Genomic DNA, 14,935 nt, shown 5'->3' with positions numbered 1-14,935 from the left:
ACCAAATAGGAAAAAAATGGAAATTGATCATAATAAGAGTAAGCAGAAGTGAACACGTACAACGATAGTGAAAGTGAAGTAAATATATAAAATAATATGGAAGATAAAGTGTAAGTGTTATAACTGAAAATACTACTAACTTTAAGGTGTGAATTGTGATTATATAAATACAGCTTTTACTTCACTTAGGAGTGCAAATTATAAATAAGTAGTAAAGTTTTGTAGTGTTAGTGAAGCGCTAGTGTAATGTAATATGGCAAAAATTTTGTTTTCGGATCCCATGTTAAGTTGTAGACCCACGTCTCATATAGCCTCGCTGCTCAATGGAACGCTAAACTCTAATCAACCAATAACAGTCAATATCGTTTGATAGTTTTCAATGTCCAATTAGATCTACAAAAACTGCGCCTAAACAACGTGAATTCAACAATACACCTACAACAGTCACTTCCAACTGCACGCTTTGTGACGTTACAATTTGATGCTTCCCTTCTCAGCAAATTACATAAAGAGAACAAAGAGCAGAAATGAGACCCGGTATTAAGAAAGAGCACTGGTAACAAACAAAATCATCGATAGCGTACGTAGTTAATGGTTTAGTAGGAATGTTATTTATTGATCAATTATTACTCGTACACTCCCCCAATACTCGTTTTATTCCATTTCTCTACCTTATTCCCTCTCCTCCTTTGCTCTACTTGTTTCTCTTATTGTAAAAGCCTATTCCTGCGTAATACACCAGTCAGTTGAAAACATCTTATCTACAGAGAAGGACAGTGGAAGCTTTTTGAACAATGAGTGAATCCGGATTCGAATTATTACGCTTCTTAGGCTTAAGCATGCAGCATGAGTCATGCTTAAACATCATACATAAGAGGACGAACCCTGAACTGGATCTCTAGTATGAATCTTCATTTTAGCTCCACAAAATGCAACTAAGTGCACATGACAAAGATATGCGTAACTTAAGGGTAACCATGGGTTACTAGGTCCTGCCAACACTGCTACCCTCCTTACAATATCGTTGGACCACAAGTAAAATTCCTTCAATTCTTAGAAGGAAAAGGTCTTCAGCATGGCCCCAAAATATCCTAGTTATGTCAATGATAACACGGTTATGTGTGTGCAGGCATGAAATTACCTACTAAACAGGGTAGTTTCTAAACTTACTTCTGAGACCACGCTCCAAGCTTGGTTTTATATAAACTTTTCTACAATGCTTCTATATGACTAGCACTCTGTGGATATTGTTATCAAGGCAGGCCACTAACCAGAAGACAGAAGGAGAAATAATTGAGAAGTGCTAACTTGAGTTCAACTTAGATTTACAGTTTTTAGTATAAAAATCTTATTATCGTAATATGTTATTTTCCTGAATGAGCTACCTAGAACAAAAAGCATTTGAAATGATTGAACAATTAACGCTATTTAACCGTTTCAGAGAATGAAAATTGACTACAATATGACTATGTAATTCTACTATCGGAGAAGCTAGAATAGCACAATACATGAAACGTCAATTCCAACAAAATACTTGAATTTTTGGAAACAAAATAATGACTAAATCTATCCCTCCTCCAGCAATGAGAGCAAATCGTTGTCAACTCAATAAGGACAGAAACCTCCACGATAACAGAGCGGTCAAGTTTAAAATACAAGGGTCGTTCAAGGTTGACCGGGATTTTCGTACGTAAATAATCTATGAATAGCCAGATCATTATGAAACTTGCGGGTGACGTAATGTATTCCTTCTCGAGTAACTAGTACCCGGCATGATGTATTTGACGCATGAGCAGCAGTTGCACTGAACATGGCGGCAAGCAATGTGTTTGTGCCTGTGAAGTAGCGGTGTGTAATCAAATTTCTTTTGAAGGAGAAAGTAAAACCAACTGAGATTTTTAGAAGATTGCAAGCACAGTATGGTGAACAAACGACGTCACGGACAAGAGTGTACGAATGATGTGAACAGTTTCGCGAAGGACAGGAGCTGGTGACAAATGAAGCGCATGGACACTGCAGCGCATGGATGATTTGCCCGACTGCAGTCACACCAGTGAATATCGCACGTGTTGAGCAAATGATTCTTGAGAACTGGCGAGTAACAGTGCGGGATATTGCTGCCGAGGTGAATATAAGTGTCGGGAGTGTTGAGACAATCATTCACGACCACTTACGCTTTCGCAAAATTTGTGCACGGTGGGTTCCCCGCCAGCTGACATTTGATCAGAAGTGGACATGCATGACGGTCTGTGAACAGCTTTTTAATCAGTTTCGAGTCGAAGGTAATGAATTGTTGCGATCCATCATCACATGTGATGAAACATGGTTGCACAATTCAACCCCAGAGACCAAAAGAACTAGCATGGAGTGGTGGTATAAAGGTTCCCCGCCGCCCAACGAAAGCAAAACGCAACCGATCGCTGGAAGGGTCATGGCAAGTGTCTTCTGAGATATGAAGGGCGTTATCCATGTGGATTTTCTGGACGAAGGGAGCACAATTAATGCCCAGTATTACTCCACATTGTTGAGTGGTGCTGTATTCGCAAGAAAAGACCTGGGATGTTGTATGGAAATGTCATTCTTCTCCATGACAATGCCTGCCCTAACTCGGCCAATTTGAGAACAACTTTGGCTGAAATGCGCTGGGAAGATCTGCCCCATCTCCCTACAGTTCAAATTTAGCCCAAAGCGATTATCACTTGTTTGCAGCCCTTAAAGACCATCTGGGAGGGAAGAAATTCACGGCAGATGAAGCACTGCGGAACGATGTCCTCCAGTGGCTACGACAACAACGATGTTCTTTCTACGCCAAAGGAATCAGGGAGCTGCCACAACGATGGCAACGATGCCTCGACGTACACGGAGAATACTTTGAAAAGGTTACATACTTTGATGCTTTTTGTGCTGTTTCCTCAGAAGAAATAAAAGTCTCGGTCAACTTTGAACAACCCTTGTATATATATTTGTCGCTTTCTCTCGGAGAAATAATGAGTCAGAAATATCAGTAAAATATTAAACAGACCTACAATTAAATCGGAACTAAAGAAGCAATAATAATGTATTGATTGTTTATTATTTTAAACATTATTTGTGTGATCAAACAACTGAAAGTTTCATAGGGCTGGGCTACCTGATCACCCCCTAGCTATCACCCTGAATAAGGTTACAAAAATCTCAACATGATCTGTTCCCACACTCTTCCTCTTGAGCACAGTACAAGCCTAAAACCAAATAACTCACAACCCTCCACCTTATATGTACCCAAGTACCGATGTTTTTTTCTTCTTCTTCATAATTTAAATTTAATTTGAAATGTGACAATACAGAGATAATTAGCAATTCCAAATTCTAAGCTGAAAAGAAAGTATATTATTATTATTATTATTATTATTATTATTATTATTATTAAACATTAAGTAACTGTATACTTACATCCTTGTAGATGCGGTATTGGTCGATGGCCCAGACGGTGGGCACATGGGTCGTAAGAAGCTGTGACAAGGACACCTGTTTGTTGCACGCTCTTGCGCAGATGAGCCGCGTCTTCCCCACTGCTGTGTCCCCCACCACGACGCATTTGACGAGTTCCTGATGAGGTTGTTCATTATCCATTATCATATGCCATTATCTAGGGGTCACCCTGTGGGGAGAAAGAGACAGAAAAAATTAACGAATTTCAGTTTTTAAAATTTTCATTTTTCTCTCTCCTCTCGCATACCACTTGTTGCATTATTCAATTTAAGGGAGGAGTGGAATTAATGATTGAAATGGAAATTCCTTCATGAAAGCTAAATACCTGAGGGCTATTGTTTGTAACTATATCATTTTATATACAATGAATTAAAAAAAAAGTATGATTTCAAATTGCCAAAACAACTTTTATTACGCTGTTTATTCATTTCACACTTAAGACAATTTAAGAGGACAGAAGAGAATGGCTACTATCTGCTATTTTATGAGGCTACTTTAAAATGTTATGTATGCAGACTACGCTTTGTTCCAACTTTATTTTTCTTTGTTTTGTTTTCCCAAATTGTATAGAAAAACAAGAATGAACTTCATAAGTATATTACACTTGCCCTTTTTATATTATTTTATTAATTCAAAAGCGTTGATTTTAATTACAACTGAATATTCTAGCTTTAATGAACAATCCAGTGTTGCCACCAAATTATAGCAAAAATTAAGGATAATATAAACATTTTATTGTGGTTTATGTATATTAAACACACATACACACACATACCAAAATATATCATTTACTCAAAGTAATCAATACAAAACCACTGTTACTTATGAACAATACAAACTATAAAACACACGCACACACAATATATATTGACATCTTTTGCTCTTTGGACCTATCTATGTATAAACCAATATCGATCAATATGATCACTGCAGTCACACACGTTTTTTATTACGTAAATACAATTATTGTGTTACGGTATTTTCTAAAAGAGAGCAATAATAAAGTACAAAGAACAAATTTTGACGTCATGTTCGGTTATTAAATTCCTTTAAATTCAATGGATGATTTTTTTTATTAAAAAGAAGAAATTGAATCCAAGGGAAAACGAAAGATTTCTATGACAAGAACTGAAGTTTGAATAAGAGTTTTTAAAACCATAAGAATTATAAGAAAAACATTACAGCGTTTCTAATCTGTGTTCTTTAGCTCATAGAGCATGGTTGTGGGCCATTAAACAGAAGACCATTTAAATTTAATTTTATGCATTACGCTCTTTCCCTGATGTAGTTATGCAACCACGTACGTTATCTTGATTCTGTTTCAAGTATCGATGTTCTTCGACGAATTTTTGTTACTTGTTGCGACGTCGTTCCATACGTCATAAATCGGACCCACCTTTCCAAACATGATATTCTAGAAGATTTCGCTTATTGTGAGGATTTCATTATGCCGCCACTAAATTATTCTGAATCATACATTCCTGGATGGAGCAGACTACAAGCCTAATACGATAATATGACACTTCAACTCAATGACTAGTTGTTTTAGATACCCACCTCCGAAGTTAATTTTCCCACGCTTTTCGCAGCCTATATCTCTAAATCAAAGCGATTCCGAGGAAATATTTTTTGTTTCTATAAGTAGAATAACTTTCCAAGCGATGTAAACTACCTTTAGGAAAAAACCTTCATACATAACACATTACACACAGTTCTGTTTTGTATTATATACCATAGGAAAATAAGATATTTTTAACTGACTTCATTTTAATTGCTCTAGATATGTTCACGCACAACTCCGACATAAGTGCACCAACCTTGGCTTTCCCCTTTTTAAAGAGTATAACTTATCGGTGTTTCCATATACAGTAAATTCTTTAGGATCTGATGACTATCTTTGGAGGTAAGACTATGAATATGAAATATGTCAATAGATACAGGGTTAATAACGGCGACGTAACATGCTTATAGGCAACCACACATTCGTTAGCGTGGTTATGGTTGCATAACAGCACAGAGGTTGTGCTGCAAAATTTCCGAACCCTTTCATACATAATCCATTACACTGTGTTGTTTGTAATATTTTAAACAAGTGGGTTACGTATTCGAAGTACATTAAGATTTCTTGAGAAAAAGTTTTATAATTATACTCTGAGTGTTTTGAAAATAAATTATAATATGCACGCCACTCTTAGAAATGTGTGTGACACAGTTAGGACTGCGCACGTCATCATTAGAAGACACGTAACATTATATATAGTTGTTATCAGAATTGCAACAAAATGTAAAAGGAGAAACCGTCTCGGAATATGATGTTTTTAATTTAAAGTGAAAGAATTTTGTAAATCGGATGAGCCGTTTGGGCTGTATATAATCTGCTACTGAAGAATGTAGTTTTTCAACACACACTACATAAATACCTAAATAAACAATCTGTTTCAGCTGAATAGAAATTATCAATTATTATTGGCAACGAACAACATACTTTTTAGTGCCAGAAAATTTGTTCTTAATTTTCTTGAAAACTGAGCATGAGGATTTACATTCACCCGTATCATTCTATTCAGATAAATGAAATGAAAATGAAAATGAAATAAAGTATCACGTCCCACGGTTATGCCGGTCAGGCTAAAGGAGACGGTGATGATGAGAGATGAGTAAAATAGTGAAATGAAGCAAGTGGGAGGAAACGGGAGAACCCCGAGAAAACCCACGAGCACGGTGTTTGTTCAGCACAAAGTCCATACGGCGCGAGCAGGGATCGAACCAGGGACCCCAAGCACCGGAGGTGAACGCTCTACCACTAAACCACCGCGCCTCCTCAGATAAATGAGATATATTGATTAATATAGGTTTTATTTTTGGATCTATATTTTGTTTTCCGTCATGCACTAATATTGTGGGATTTGAAATGTCATTTCTTTTAATTTTGTGTTCCTATCAGAAGTAAGATTTGTCTCGTTCATCAGGCTTAACGCATTACATCAGCAATGCGCAGAATCAGGCAATTGTCACGATTTGTGTGGCATGTATCAACTTGGTCAACTAGACCACGACTTCTGTTCGGCTTACCCGGGCCTGGGTCTCGCTTTTCAGATCCAATGGCGAAGAAGCATTGGAAATATCAACTCAACACCATTTTTGCAGAACGTTATAGTGGATTGAGTATTGATCCCTGGCGTGACACTTCTCAATCAAGATACCACGTTATGACTGTTTCAGATGTAATTGAAACTTAACATATATTTGTCATCGCATACTGAATGTTATTGTTAAACACAAACTATACAAAAAGATTTAACAAATACAGTTTGGGCTCGGAATACGTCTTATATTGCATATGACAGGTTTTACAAGTTCGTTCGAATAAATTTTGACGATCCCTCACAAGAAAGATGTGTAGCTTTTCTTTTTTTGTGATTCTTACTCGTTCATATTCTGATAGACCTTGTAGTTATCGTTCAGTGCAATGCTTTCACACACACACGGAGACTGATTACGCAAGCAGAGATCGGAGTTTTTAATCTTCTTTCCCTTGAGAAAGATATTGCGCCAAAAAATAAACGTTTACCATATTAAGACATGTACACAAACAGCTGAAATTGTATGAATTTGAGAGCTTGAACGTCCATGAGAGTTTGAATTTGGGAGAATGAAGGTGCGTATGCTAACCATATAGTCACGAGGAAGTTCAGGAAAAAAAATGAAATTATTAGAATTATATTAGTTTCCTAATAGGCCTACATACTTCCCGTGTGTATGATGATCCACCGTCTCCGCGTCAAGGGTCACGAAATTTGTGATTCGTTTCATCTCTGATCACAATAGTACTGCAACAAGTGTTTATGAAGATAATATCGTATATTTCGCTTAAACAGACTGAGAATCACAAATATGATTTTAGTCAATAATACGATCACCAAGTACATAACAAAATGGTGAGGATTTTTTGAGCCTACTGTACTTTACCACCCGCTCGTACGCGATTGCTATCAAGAGGAATGGTGACTGTGCATTCATTGCAACGACTAATTCTCATTCTCTCTCTCTCTCTCTCTCTCTCTCTTTTGTCCCTTTCATTCCTCTGCTATAAATAGACTTCTCGTGATTGGAAGATGTGACCGAGAATTGTCCTTGGAGTACATATGCACATACACAACATTACACACACACACACACACTCAACCGTAATTCTTTTTCACTAACGCAGATAACGCAGATAAATAAGAAGGTTCAAAATAGCTTGAGAACATAAGGAAGCAACTTCAGTGCTTATATTCTTAACATTATCACACCATCGAAAACTGTAAACAAAAGCAAATTTCAATGGAAATTTATCTTAATTGCGTTTCACTATTAAGAAAGACGTCTTATGAGTTATCTGAGAAAAAAAATATCATTTGCGTATCGCGTTTGTTTTGTTTATCAGGGTTTACGTTCCTTCTCAGCTCCGGGAAGTAACGACACCAGAGGGGAAACGGAACGGGCATCCTTTGGAGGCAACATCTGCCCCCCAGAAATGATGTAAATGAATATAAAACTATCCTTTTCGGTATACAAAAACAAGCTTCCTCCCAAAATTTTCTCTACCCCTTCGTTTGATCGCCCTAAACTAAAGGTGGCACCGTCACTGGCGGACAGATAACACGATACCTAGAGTTTACTATATAATTCGGAACATGTATACATCCAGCGGGAATGAACCCAAGACCATACATATCGAGAGTATGTGTACTAGCTACTACGATACTTGGAAATTTATTTTTGAAACATAAAGTACAGTAAACCAAATATACTATTGTGTAGATTGATGTATACTTTCCTCTAATGGTCGATTTTTTTTTATTGTTTTCCTAATGTTTTAACTCTGTTTGCTGATTAATGTTTAGGTTATTGGCGATCTCATGAGTGCTTACATGTAGGTTCTGCTTGATTTTTGCCAAAATATCACCAGTATTGCTGTGAATGGCCGCTAAATGCAAGGAGCATCTTGGGCATCGAAATTTCCAGAATGAACGCGACTGAACCAATGATCCGCTCGGGATAGTAATACTCCCGGAAGTACGTTTTTTCGCGCGCTACTCTAGCCAGCTGTTTTACGCGCTATCCTAGTCAGTTGTTTTAAGTTGGTCACAAAATCTATATCATTTAGTACAAGGGGAACAAAACGAGCCTTATATAATGGAGTACAAGGGCAACAAAACGAGCCCTGCGGGGCTTCTAACCCGTTCCAACTACTACTACTTATCTGTACAAAAGTAAGCAAATCACATTCTTCAGTATTATTTTAATATTATTTTAATTTAAAAGGTGTTATAAAAATGTAAAAAAGTGTTTTAAAAAACTTTCCTTGGGCCGGGTTTGAACTCACGCCAAAAGAAATTTTCGTTACTAGCATATAGCGCTCGGCCACGAGGCCCGACAACAACAATCGTCTGAATTCTACTATTTGAATGCAACGTGGCAAGACATAGATAACGCCAACCAATCAGAACTGTGTTTTCCGTTCCTACTTCCGGGAGCATTACTCTCTTGAGCTAGTCCTCTGAACCAGCGTCGGATTTAGGTTTGATATGGCCCTAAGCTATTGAAAGGGGCCCTTTATACGTCAAGCTTTCTTTTTCAGTGACAAAATGTCGCCGTTTTTTAAGTTTGCATATATACTATATGCTAATTTATAGACCTAATGGATATCTAACTGGAAACAAGGGCCCATTACAAACAGAGCTGGGAAACGGGGGCTCCATTATAAGCGGGGCTGGATAACAGGGCCTTCATTACAAGTGGCGCTGAGAAATAGAGACCTATTACTTGCTTCATAAAAGCCTAGTACATAACAATACAAAACATCATTGTTGTATATGCGTTTTTCTTATTATTTGGAAATTACATTACAATCAGTTTTTTTTTTTTCTTTAAATTTTTTGAGCCCCAAACAAGTGGGATCCTAAGCTATAGCTTGTTTAGCTTATACGTAAATTCAGCACTGGACTGAACCATATTTTGGATGTTGCTTTTCATAACTTGTCTTGCCCATAAACACCATAAATTTATTTACGAGTCTCTGCAGCATTTCCACCTATATGAAATAAAATTGTAAAATCTAGCGCAGTTTTGCGGAAAGTTCACTTATATTCACGGTGCAATACATTATATCTCATTATAAGAATTCCAGTGTTTCTGCACATCTACTAACATCAACTGACAGCTGTCGAATGATGTTACTTATTACCCGCTGCGGCTAATAAACCCTGAGATCTGGTATACTAACGCCATCTTGAGTGCAAAAGGCTCAATAATTCTTAGATTGCCTGACATTACAAAATAATTTGTAAAAGAAATCACTGTTGTTTTCAGTAAACGATATAGGATCGACTAATTTTTTTTGGGCCACCTCGTAAAAAGTTTTCCAATTAGTGGTCTAGAAAATGAACTAGAACAAATATATTTGTTTTATATGATTCTATGTAAGCTGAGTGTTTTAAAACATCGGACATGAATGTACTATTTACGGCTAGCTGTGCCGCAGAAAAATCCTATTTTAGCTGCAATAACAATAGACGCGTACGATTAGCGTTGACTTTTTTTTTTCTTTTTTTCTTTTTTTTTTTTTTTAGCAAACCGGAACTCTCCATAAATGTTTGATGTAATAAATCAACAGACATAATTTTCGACCATTTGTCTATTAATCTAAAATATCAATTTGCACTCTAAAACGCTTGCATTACATAATAAACCTTCGATATTTGAGGGGCATGGTGGCTAAGTAGTAAAGCGCTTATCTTTGGTACGAGGGGTCCCTAATTCGACCGCCGGACAGCACCGTGTTTGTGATGGACAGCATCGTGTTCGTAAGTCTTCTCAGAGTTTTTCCCCTTTCCTCCCACATTTTCATTTTGCAAACTCTTTCATAATCATTCATTTTTATTAATTATCACTTCCTTTAGTCTAAAGGACATAACTGTAAGATATAAAAATAGAAATTTCATTTCATTACAATTTGACTTAGAAATGCTATTATTTCATTGTTTATAGCATTTAAATACAATTTTCCTTACTAATAATGTATAATTAAGTTCCCTAATGGATATTTAGTTAGCATAGGAATCTTCCACGCGATGGAGCTCATATAGTTTTACTGCAGAAGGTTCATGTTTCCCAAAGTTTTGACACTGGAAAGGGATGTTAAGCTCCAAATCACAAACCACCGTGATTGCAGTCTGTTATCCTTAGATCTATGCAATTACGGCCTATTTCTCAGGAATACTTCGCCTCTTTAGAGAATTTGGAATTTACCTGTTTGCAACAAATGTATTATTGATTCCTGGTAACTATTCGGTACATCCATGCTCTTATTCTGTTTTAATTCACAAAATTTCCGAAAATACCCTGCGCTCTTTTAAGAAATACTTTTGGTCTCCATCAAATGTTCGTAAAATGTGCATTTGTAGATAGGGTTGTTACAAGTACATAACATGCCGCCTTAGCTCTATGGCTACTAGTTTTATAAATATCCAGTTTCAAAGCTCATTATTCTACATTTCTCGAAGCCGTAAATCTCTTAAAAGAAGCGAATTTGCTACATGTTCATTATGGCTTTTTTCTTCTTTTAATGGGAGCTATTTCTTACTTCAATTTATTACCATGTTTATAGAAACACCCTGCATTTGCTGATATTACATTCTCTTAATGAGCAGGGGCCGCGGTGGCTCAGTGGTAGAGCGTTCACCTCTGGTGCTTGGGGTCCCGGGTTCGAACCCAGCCTCCGCCAAGTGAACTTTGTGGTGGACAAACACAGTGTGCGTGGGGTTTCTCGGGGTTCTCCCACTTTCTTCATTCCACCATTTCATTCATCACTCACCGTCTCCTTTAACCTAACCGGCATAACCGTGGGACGTAAAACTTAAAGATTTAATTTCATTTTTTCTCTTAATGAGTGTTCCATTCAATTAGCTTTGAAAGCTTGGCAACATTGTTTCGACCTTACGTCCAATACACAATAACACTACTAGTTTAGTTTCAGTAGTGCATGACCACATATAGCTATTTATAAAAAGCTTAAACCAAAATAGTATGTGAAAACATATATAAGTAACATAATTTTACTTCTTAAAATATACCCAAAAAAGTGTAAGTAAAATGATTTTACTTTAAAATTAAGAAAGTGGTATGCATTATCTCGAACTATTTTTTTAGTTTAACTAACTAACTAACTAACTCTATGGCCTATGGAACCCGGAGGTTCAATGCCGCGTTCACAAAAGCTCTCCACTGACTTCTATCCTTAGCTAACTGCATCCAGTTTCTACTTTGTATTCCAATCTCTGCGAGATCCTGCTTAATATTGTCCTCCCATCTGCGCCTCGGTCTTCCTAATGGTCGTTTTCCGATTGGTCTACCAGTCAAGACTTTGAAAGCGTTTCTACTTTCTTCCATTCTAGTTACATGACCCGCCCACCTAAGCCTCCTAGACTTGATGACCCTAACAATGTTGAGTAGACCATATAAATTATGTAGTTCCTCGTTATGAAGTTTCCGCCATTCCCCATTCCCGTTCCTCTTGGGTCCGAATATTCGTCTCAGGATCTTGTTCTCAAATACTTTCAGTCTATGTTCTTCCCTCAGAATTTAACGCCCCACAAATATGCTCCGCGGCTGAGGAAACTGTGGGTATAATAATGAATGTAATAACGGAATGAAGGAAGTGGAAGGAAACAGGAGAACCATGAGAAAACCATCATAAAGCATATTTGCCGAGAGCTGAGGTCAAACGAAGGACCTTACGCACCAGAAGTGAGCTCTGTATCACAGAGCAATCGCGTCCTCATTTACTCGAATTAAACCAATCCATTATAGGTGTGTCACAATTTTATTGTTAGCAACGTATAGCAGATATTCTACATTTGCCACGGAGAAAACAGCAGTACGCTAAATGTTCTACATTTCTTGATAGGTTGAGTGAAATTAATACATTCAGGTATGTGTATGACAGATGCTCTGCACCACTTCTTTTTTAATTACAGAGCAATTTTGAATAGTCATGTCACTTAAAATGTTTTCATCTACTGTATATTTCTCCTAAGATAAATGTTTTAAGAATAAGGATAATGAACATAGTACTGCTCTGAGTGTCACAACCTGTATTTGCCATTGCTTAAAGCGCAAGACCAAAAGAAATGAAAAAAAAAAAAAGAATTACCCAGGTATTTATCTAGAATTACTTGTTTTACTAAAGCACACAACAACGACAGCAGGAAGGAAGTGGTTTTCCCTTCTTTGTATGGAACATCGATACAAATCAAAAAGAAAACCACTATTTCACAGTCCACGTGAAAAACTGTCACTTTTTTATTTTTTAAAAAAGGAAATTCCTCAAGGAAACTTCCGGAGTAAAACTTCGTGAAGAACAATATTCACTTCGAGAATGAATTTAATCGGGCATTAATATCTTAGATTAAATTGTGTTTCTTTTTCCTTCTTTTTTTCTTTTAACAATATTATAATTTGTTATAATGATTACAAGATGAGAGAAACAAATAACTCTTGATGCGAGTATTTAAACAAAATATTTCCTCTGAGTCAATGAACAGGGAACTTGGCTTAAGTGGAAGTCGAATTTGGAAGTGTCTAATGTTAATTTAAGTTTACGAGAAATTCCATCCTCATGAGATTAGTTTCCACATTTAAGGAAACTTAAATTAAATTTAATATATAGTTGAATGTTTCATCAATGTAGGGCACTCGTTTTTTTACTTGGCATCGTCTTTTTGTAAAACCAGGCTCGTAGCCAAAACTTTAAGACAGAGGTGAAGGGGGTGAAATTTTTCTTTGAAGGAAGAGAACATGATTTCAACTTACATTCATAGTCTCTAAATATATCAACATTATTATTATGAATGCCATTAATACAGCTAACAATGAATAAATCCTATCAATATGATTTTCCTTAATGAGCTACGTAGAAAAAAAGCAGTTGAAATACTTACACTGTATATATATTATGTGATTTTAAAGTGATTTTGAAAAGCTTCTAGAAATCCTACTTATAAAAGATTTGCATTTCTAAAAACGAGTGACTAAATCAGTTCCTCCTCCAACGATACAACAAAAAAACTGTAGCCAAGTCAGTAAGGACAAAGTTGCAAGGTAACAGCGTTCTTACAAAGAAAATAAATGCCTTATCTCCAGGAAACAATGGGTAATATACCAGGTGCAGTTGGTATGATGCTTGGTTGTGCAACCGGATATTGTTTCCTTGTATATTCAGAGTATTTTCAGCGTTAAATTCAATAGTTTTTCAATTCACAGTAACTCGCATTGATTGAAAACTGACAGATCACACCAAGTATTAATATTTCTTAAATATAGTCTCCAAGTAGAAACGCCATAGCGCTGGTTTAGTGGCTAGCGTGTGTCTTTGGCGCACATGGTTCCCTGTTCGATTTCCAGTGGGAGAGCACAAAATGTTAATCTCATAATCATTCACTTTCAGTAATCATCCGTCTCCTTTAAGCTAAAGGGCATAAACGTAAGACGTAAAACTAAAAATTTCATTTAATATTTTTCATTTTCGAAAGAAGAAAATCTTAGAATTCTTGCTTCTTTACAGTGGAGAAGCAGACAAAAATACATGGTCACTGACAATTGGATTTATGTTCCTTATATTCATATAAATTTTTTTTACATAAATGCCGTTTGTCGGAGAAGAGAAGAGTTTCTCTACTCTAAAGAAAACAAAGCGGGGAAATATTTGCGGTAGCGATGCATTCTATGCAGAAAGACTTGGTGACCAGCATTCCAGATTTTAATCAGAAAATACCTAGGTAACTGAAAAATTTACAACTCGAAAAGAACTAAGAATGAACTTCCATTTTAAATAACGTGTGGTTTATTTAATAAAATAAGTTTGTTTAAATGCGTGCATGAGTATGTGTAATTATCTTTTTCTTCTTTTCCATAACGATAACATTCATGTCTACAGCACATGTCATATGTTTTACTTATCTCTGTTCAATAACACCGGTATATAAGTTTTGTATATAAATAGTGCATAAATGTACATTGCCAGTGATTGTTCATTTTGTTCGGAAAAAAAAAGAAGGAAATAGTCTATGTATTAAATCAATATTAGAGAATGTACTTAAATTAACAAAGATACGAATAGCTTGAAGTGATTTTCCTCTTCATATTTCCTGAACATTATTTAGATAAGACTCAAAAATGCCGGGGAGTGAAACACTCGCACGTACGTACATACTTTTGATATTGCAATAATTGCTTTTGCAGACCACAAATCGCTACTATAATATACTATTGCAAATTGAATTTCCTATAGCCTATCGTCCCATAGCCAAATCGGAACTTATTCCTTGTGCTTGCAACTACCGCTGCATACGAGACAAGAGTTTAGGCTGTCTTGTCTCGAAAAGTGAAGCCCCCCTCCCTAATTTAAGTCTCCTCTCAG

General features: G+C 36.4%; 1 protein-coding gene across 6 annotated transcripts in view; it reads right to left on the bottom strand.

The window, feature by feature from the left end:
* RhoBTB (Rho-related BTB domain containing) overlaps window positions 1-14,935 on the bottom strand; it is a 490,451-nt gene that overhangs the window by 76,780 nt on the left and 398,736 nt on the right. For 5 of the 6 annotated variants that reach the window (XM_081734304.1, XM_081734307.1, XM_081734305.1 and 2 more), the window contains one exon: window positions 3,433-3,640. In XM_081734304.1, coding sequence (XP_081590430.1) covers window positions 3,433-3,618 — 186 coding nt within the window. In that variant the 5' untranslated portion in view covers window positions 3,619-3,640. The remainder of the gene's footprint in view (window positions 1-3,432; window positions 3,641-14,935) is intronic. The other variant, XM_081734308.1, reaches the window with a different exon arrangement.

Source organism: Thermobia domestica, chromosome 12, assembly GCF_964235325.1.
Source record: "Thermobia domestica chromosome 12, izTheDome1.hap1.1, whole genome shotgun sequence".
Classification (NCBI taxonomy): Eukaryota; Metazoa; Arthropoda; class Insecta; order Zygentoma; family Lepismatidae; genus Thermobia; species Thermobia domestica.
The sequence above is the reverse complement of the archived record's forward strand: the minus strand, read 5'-3'. Positions and strand labels throughout refer to the sequence as shown.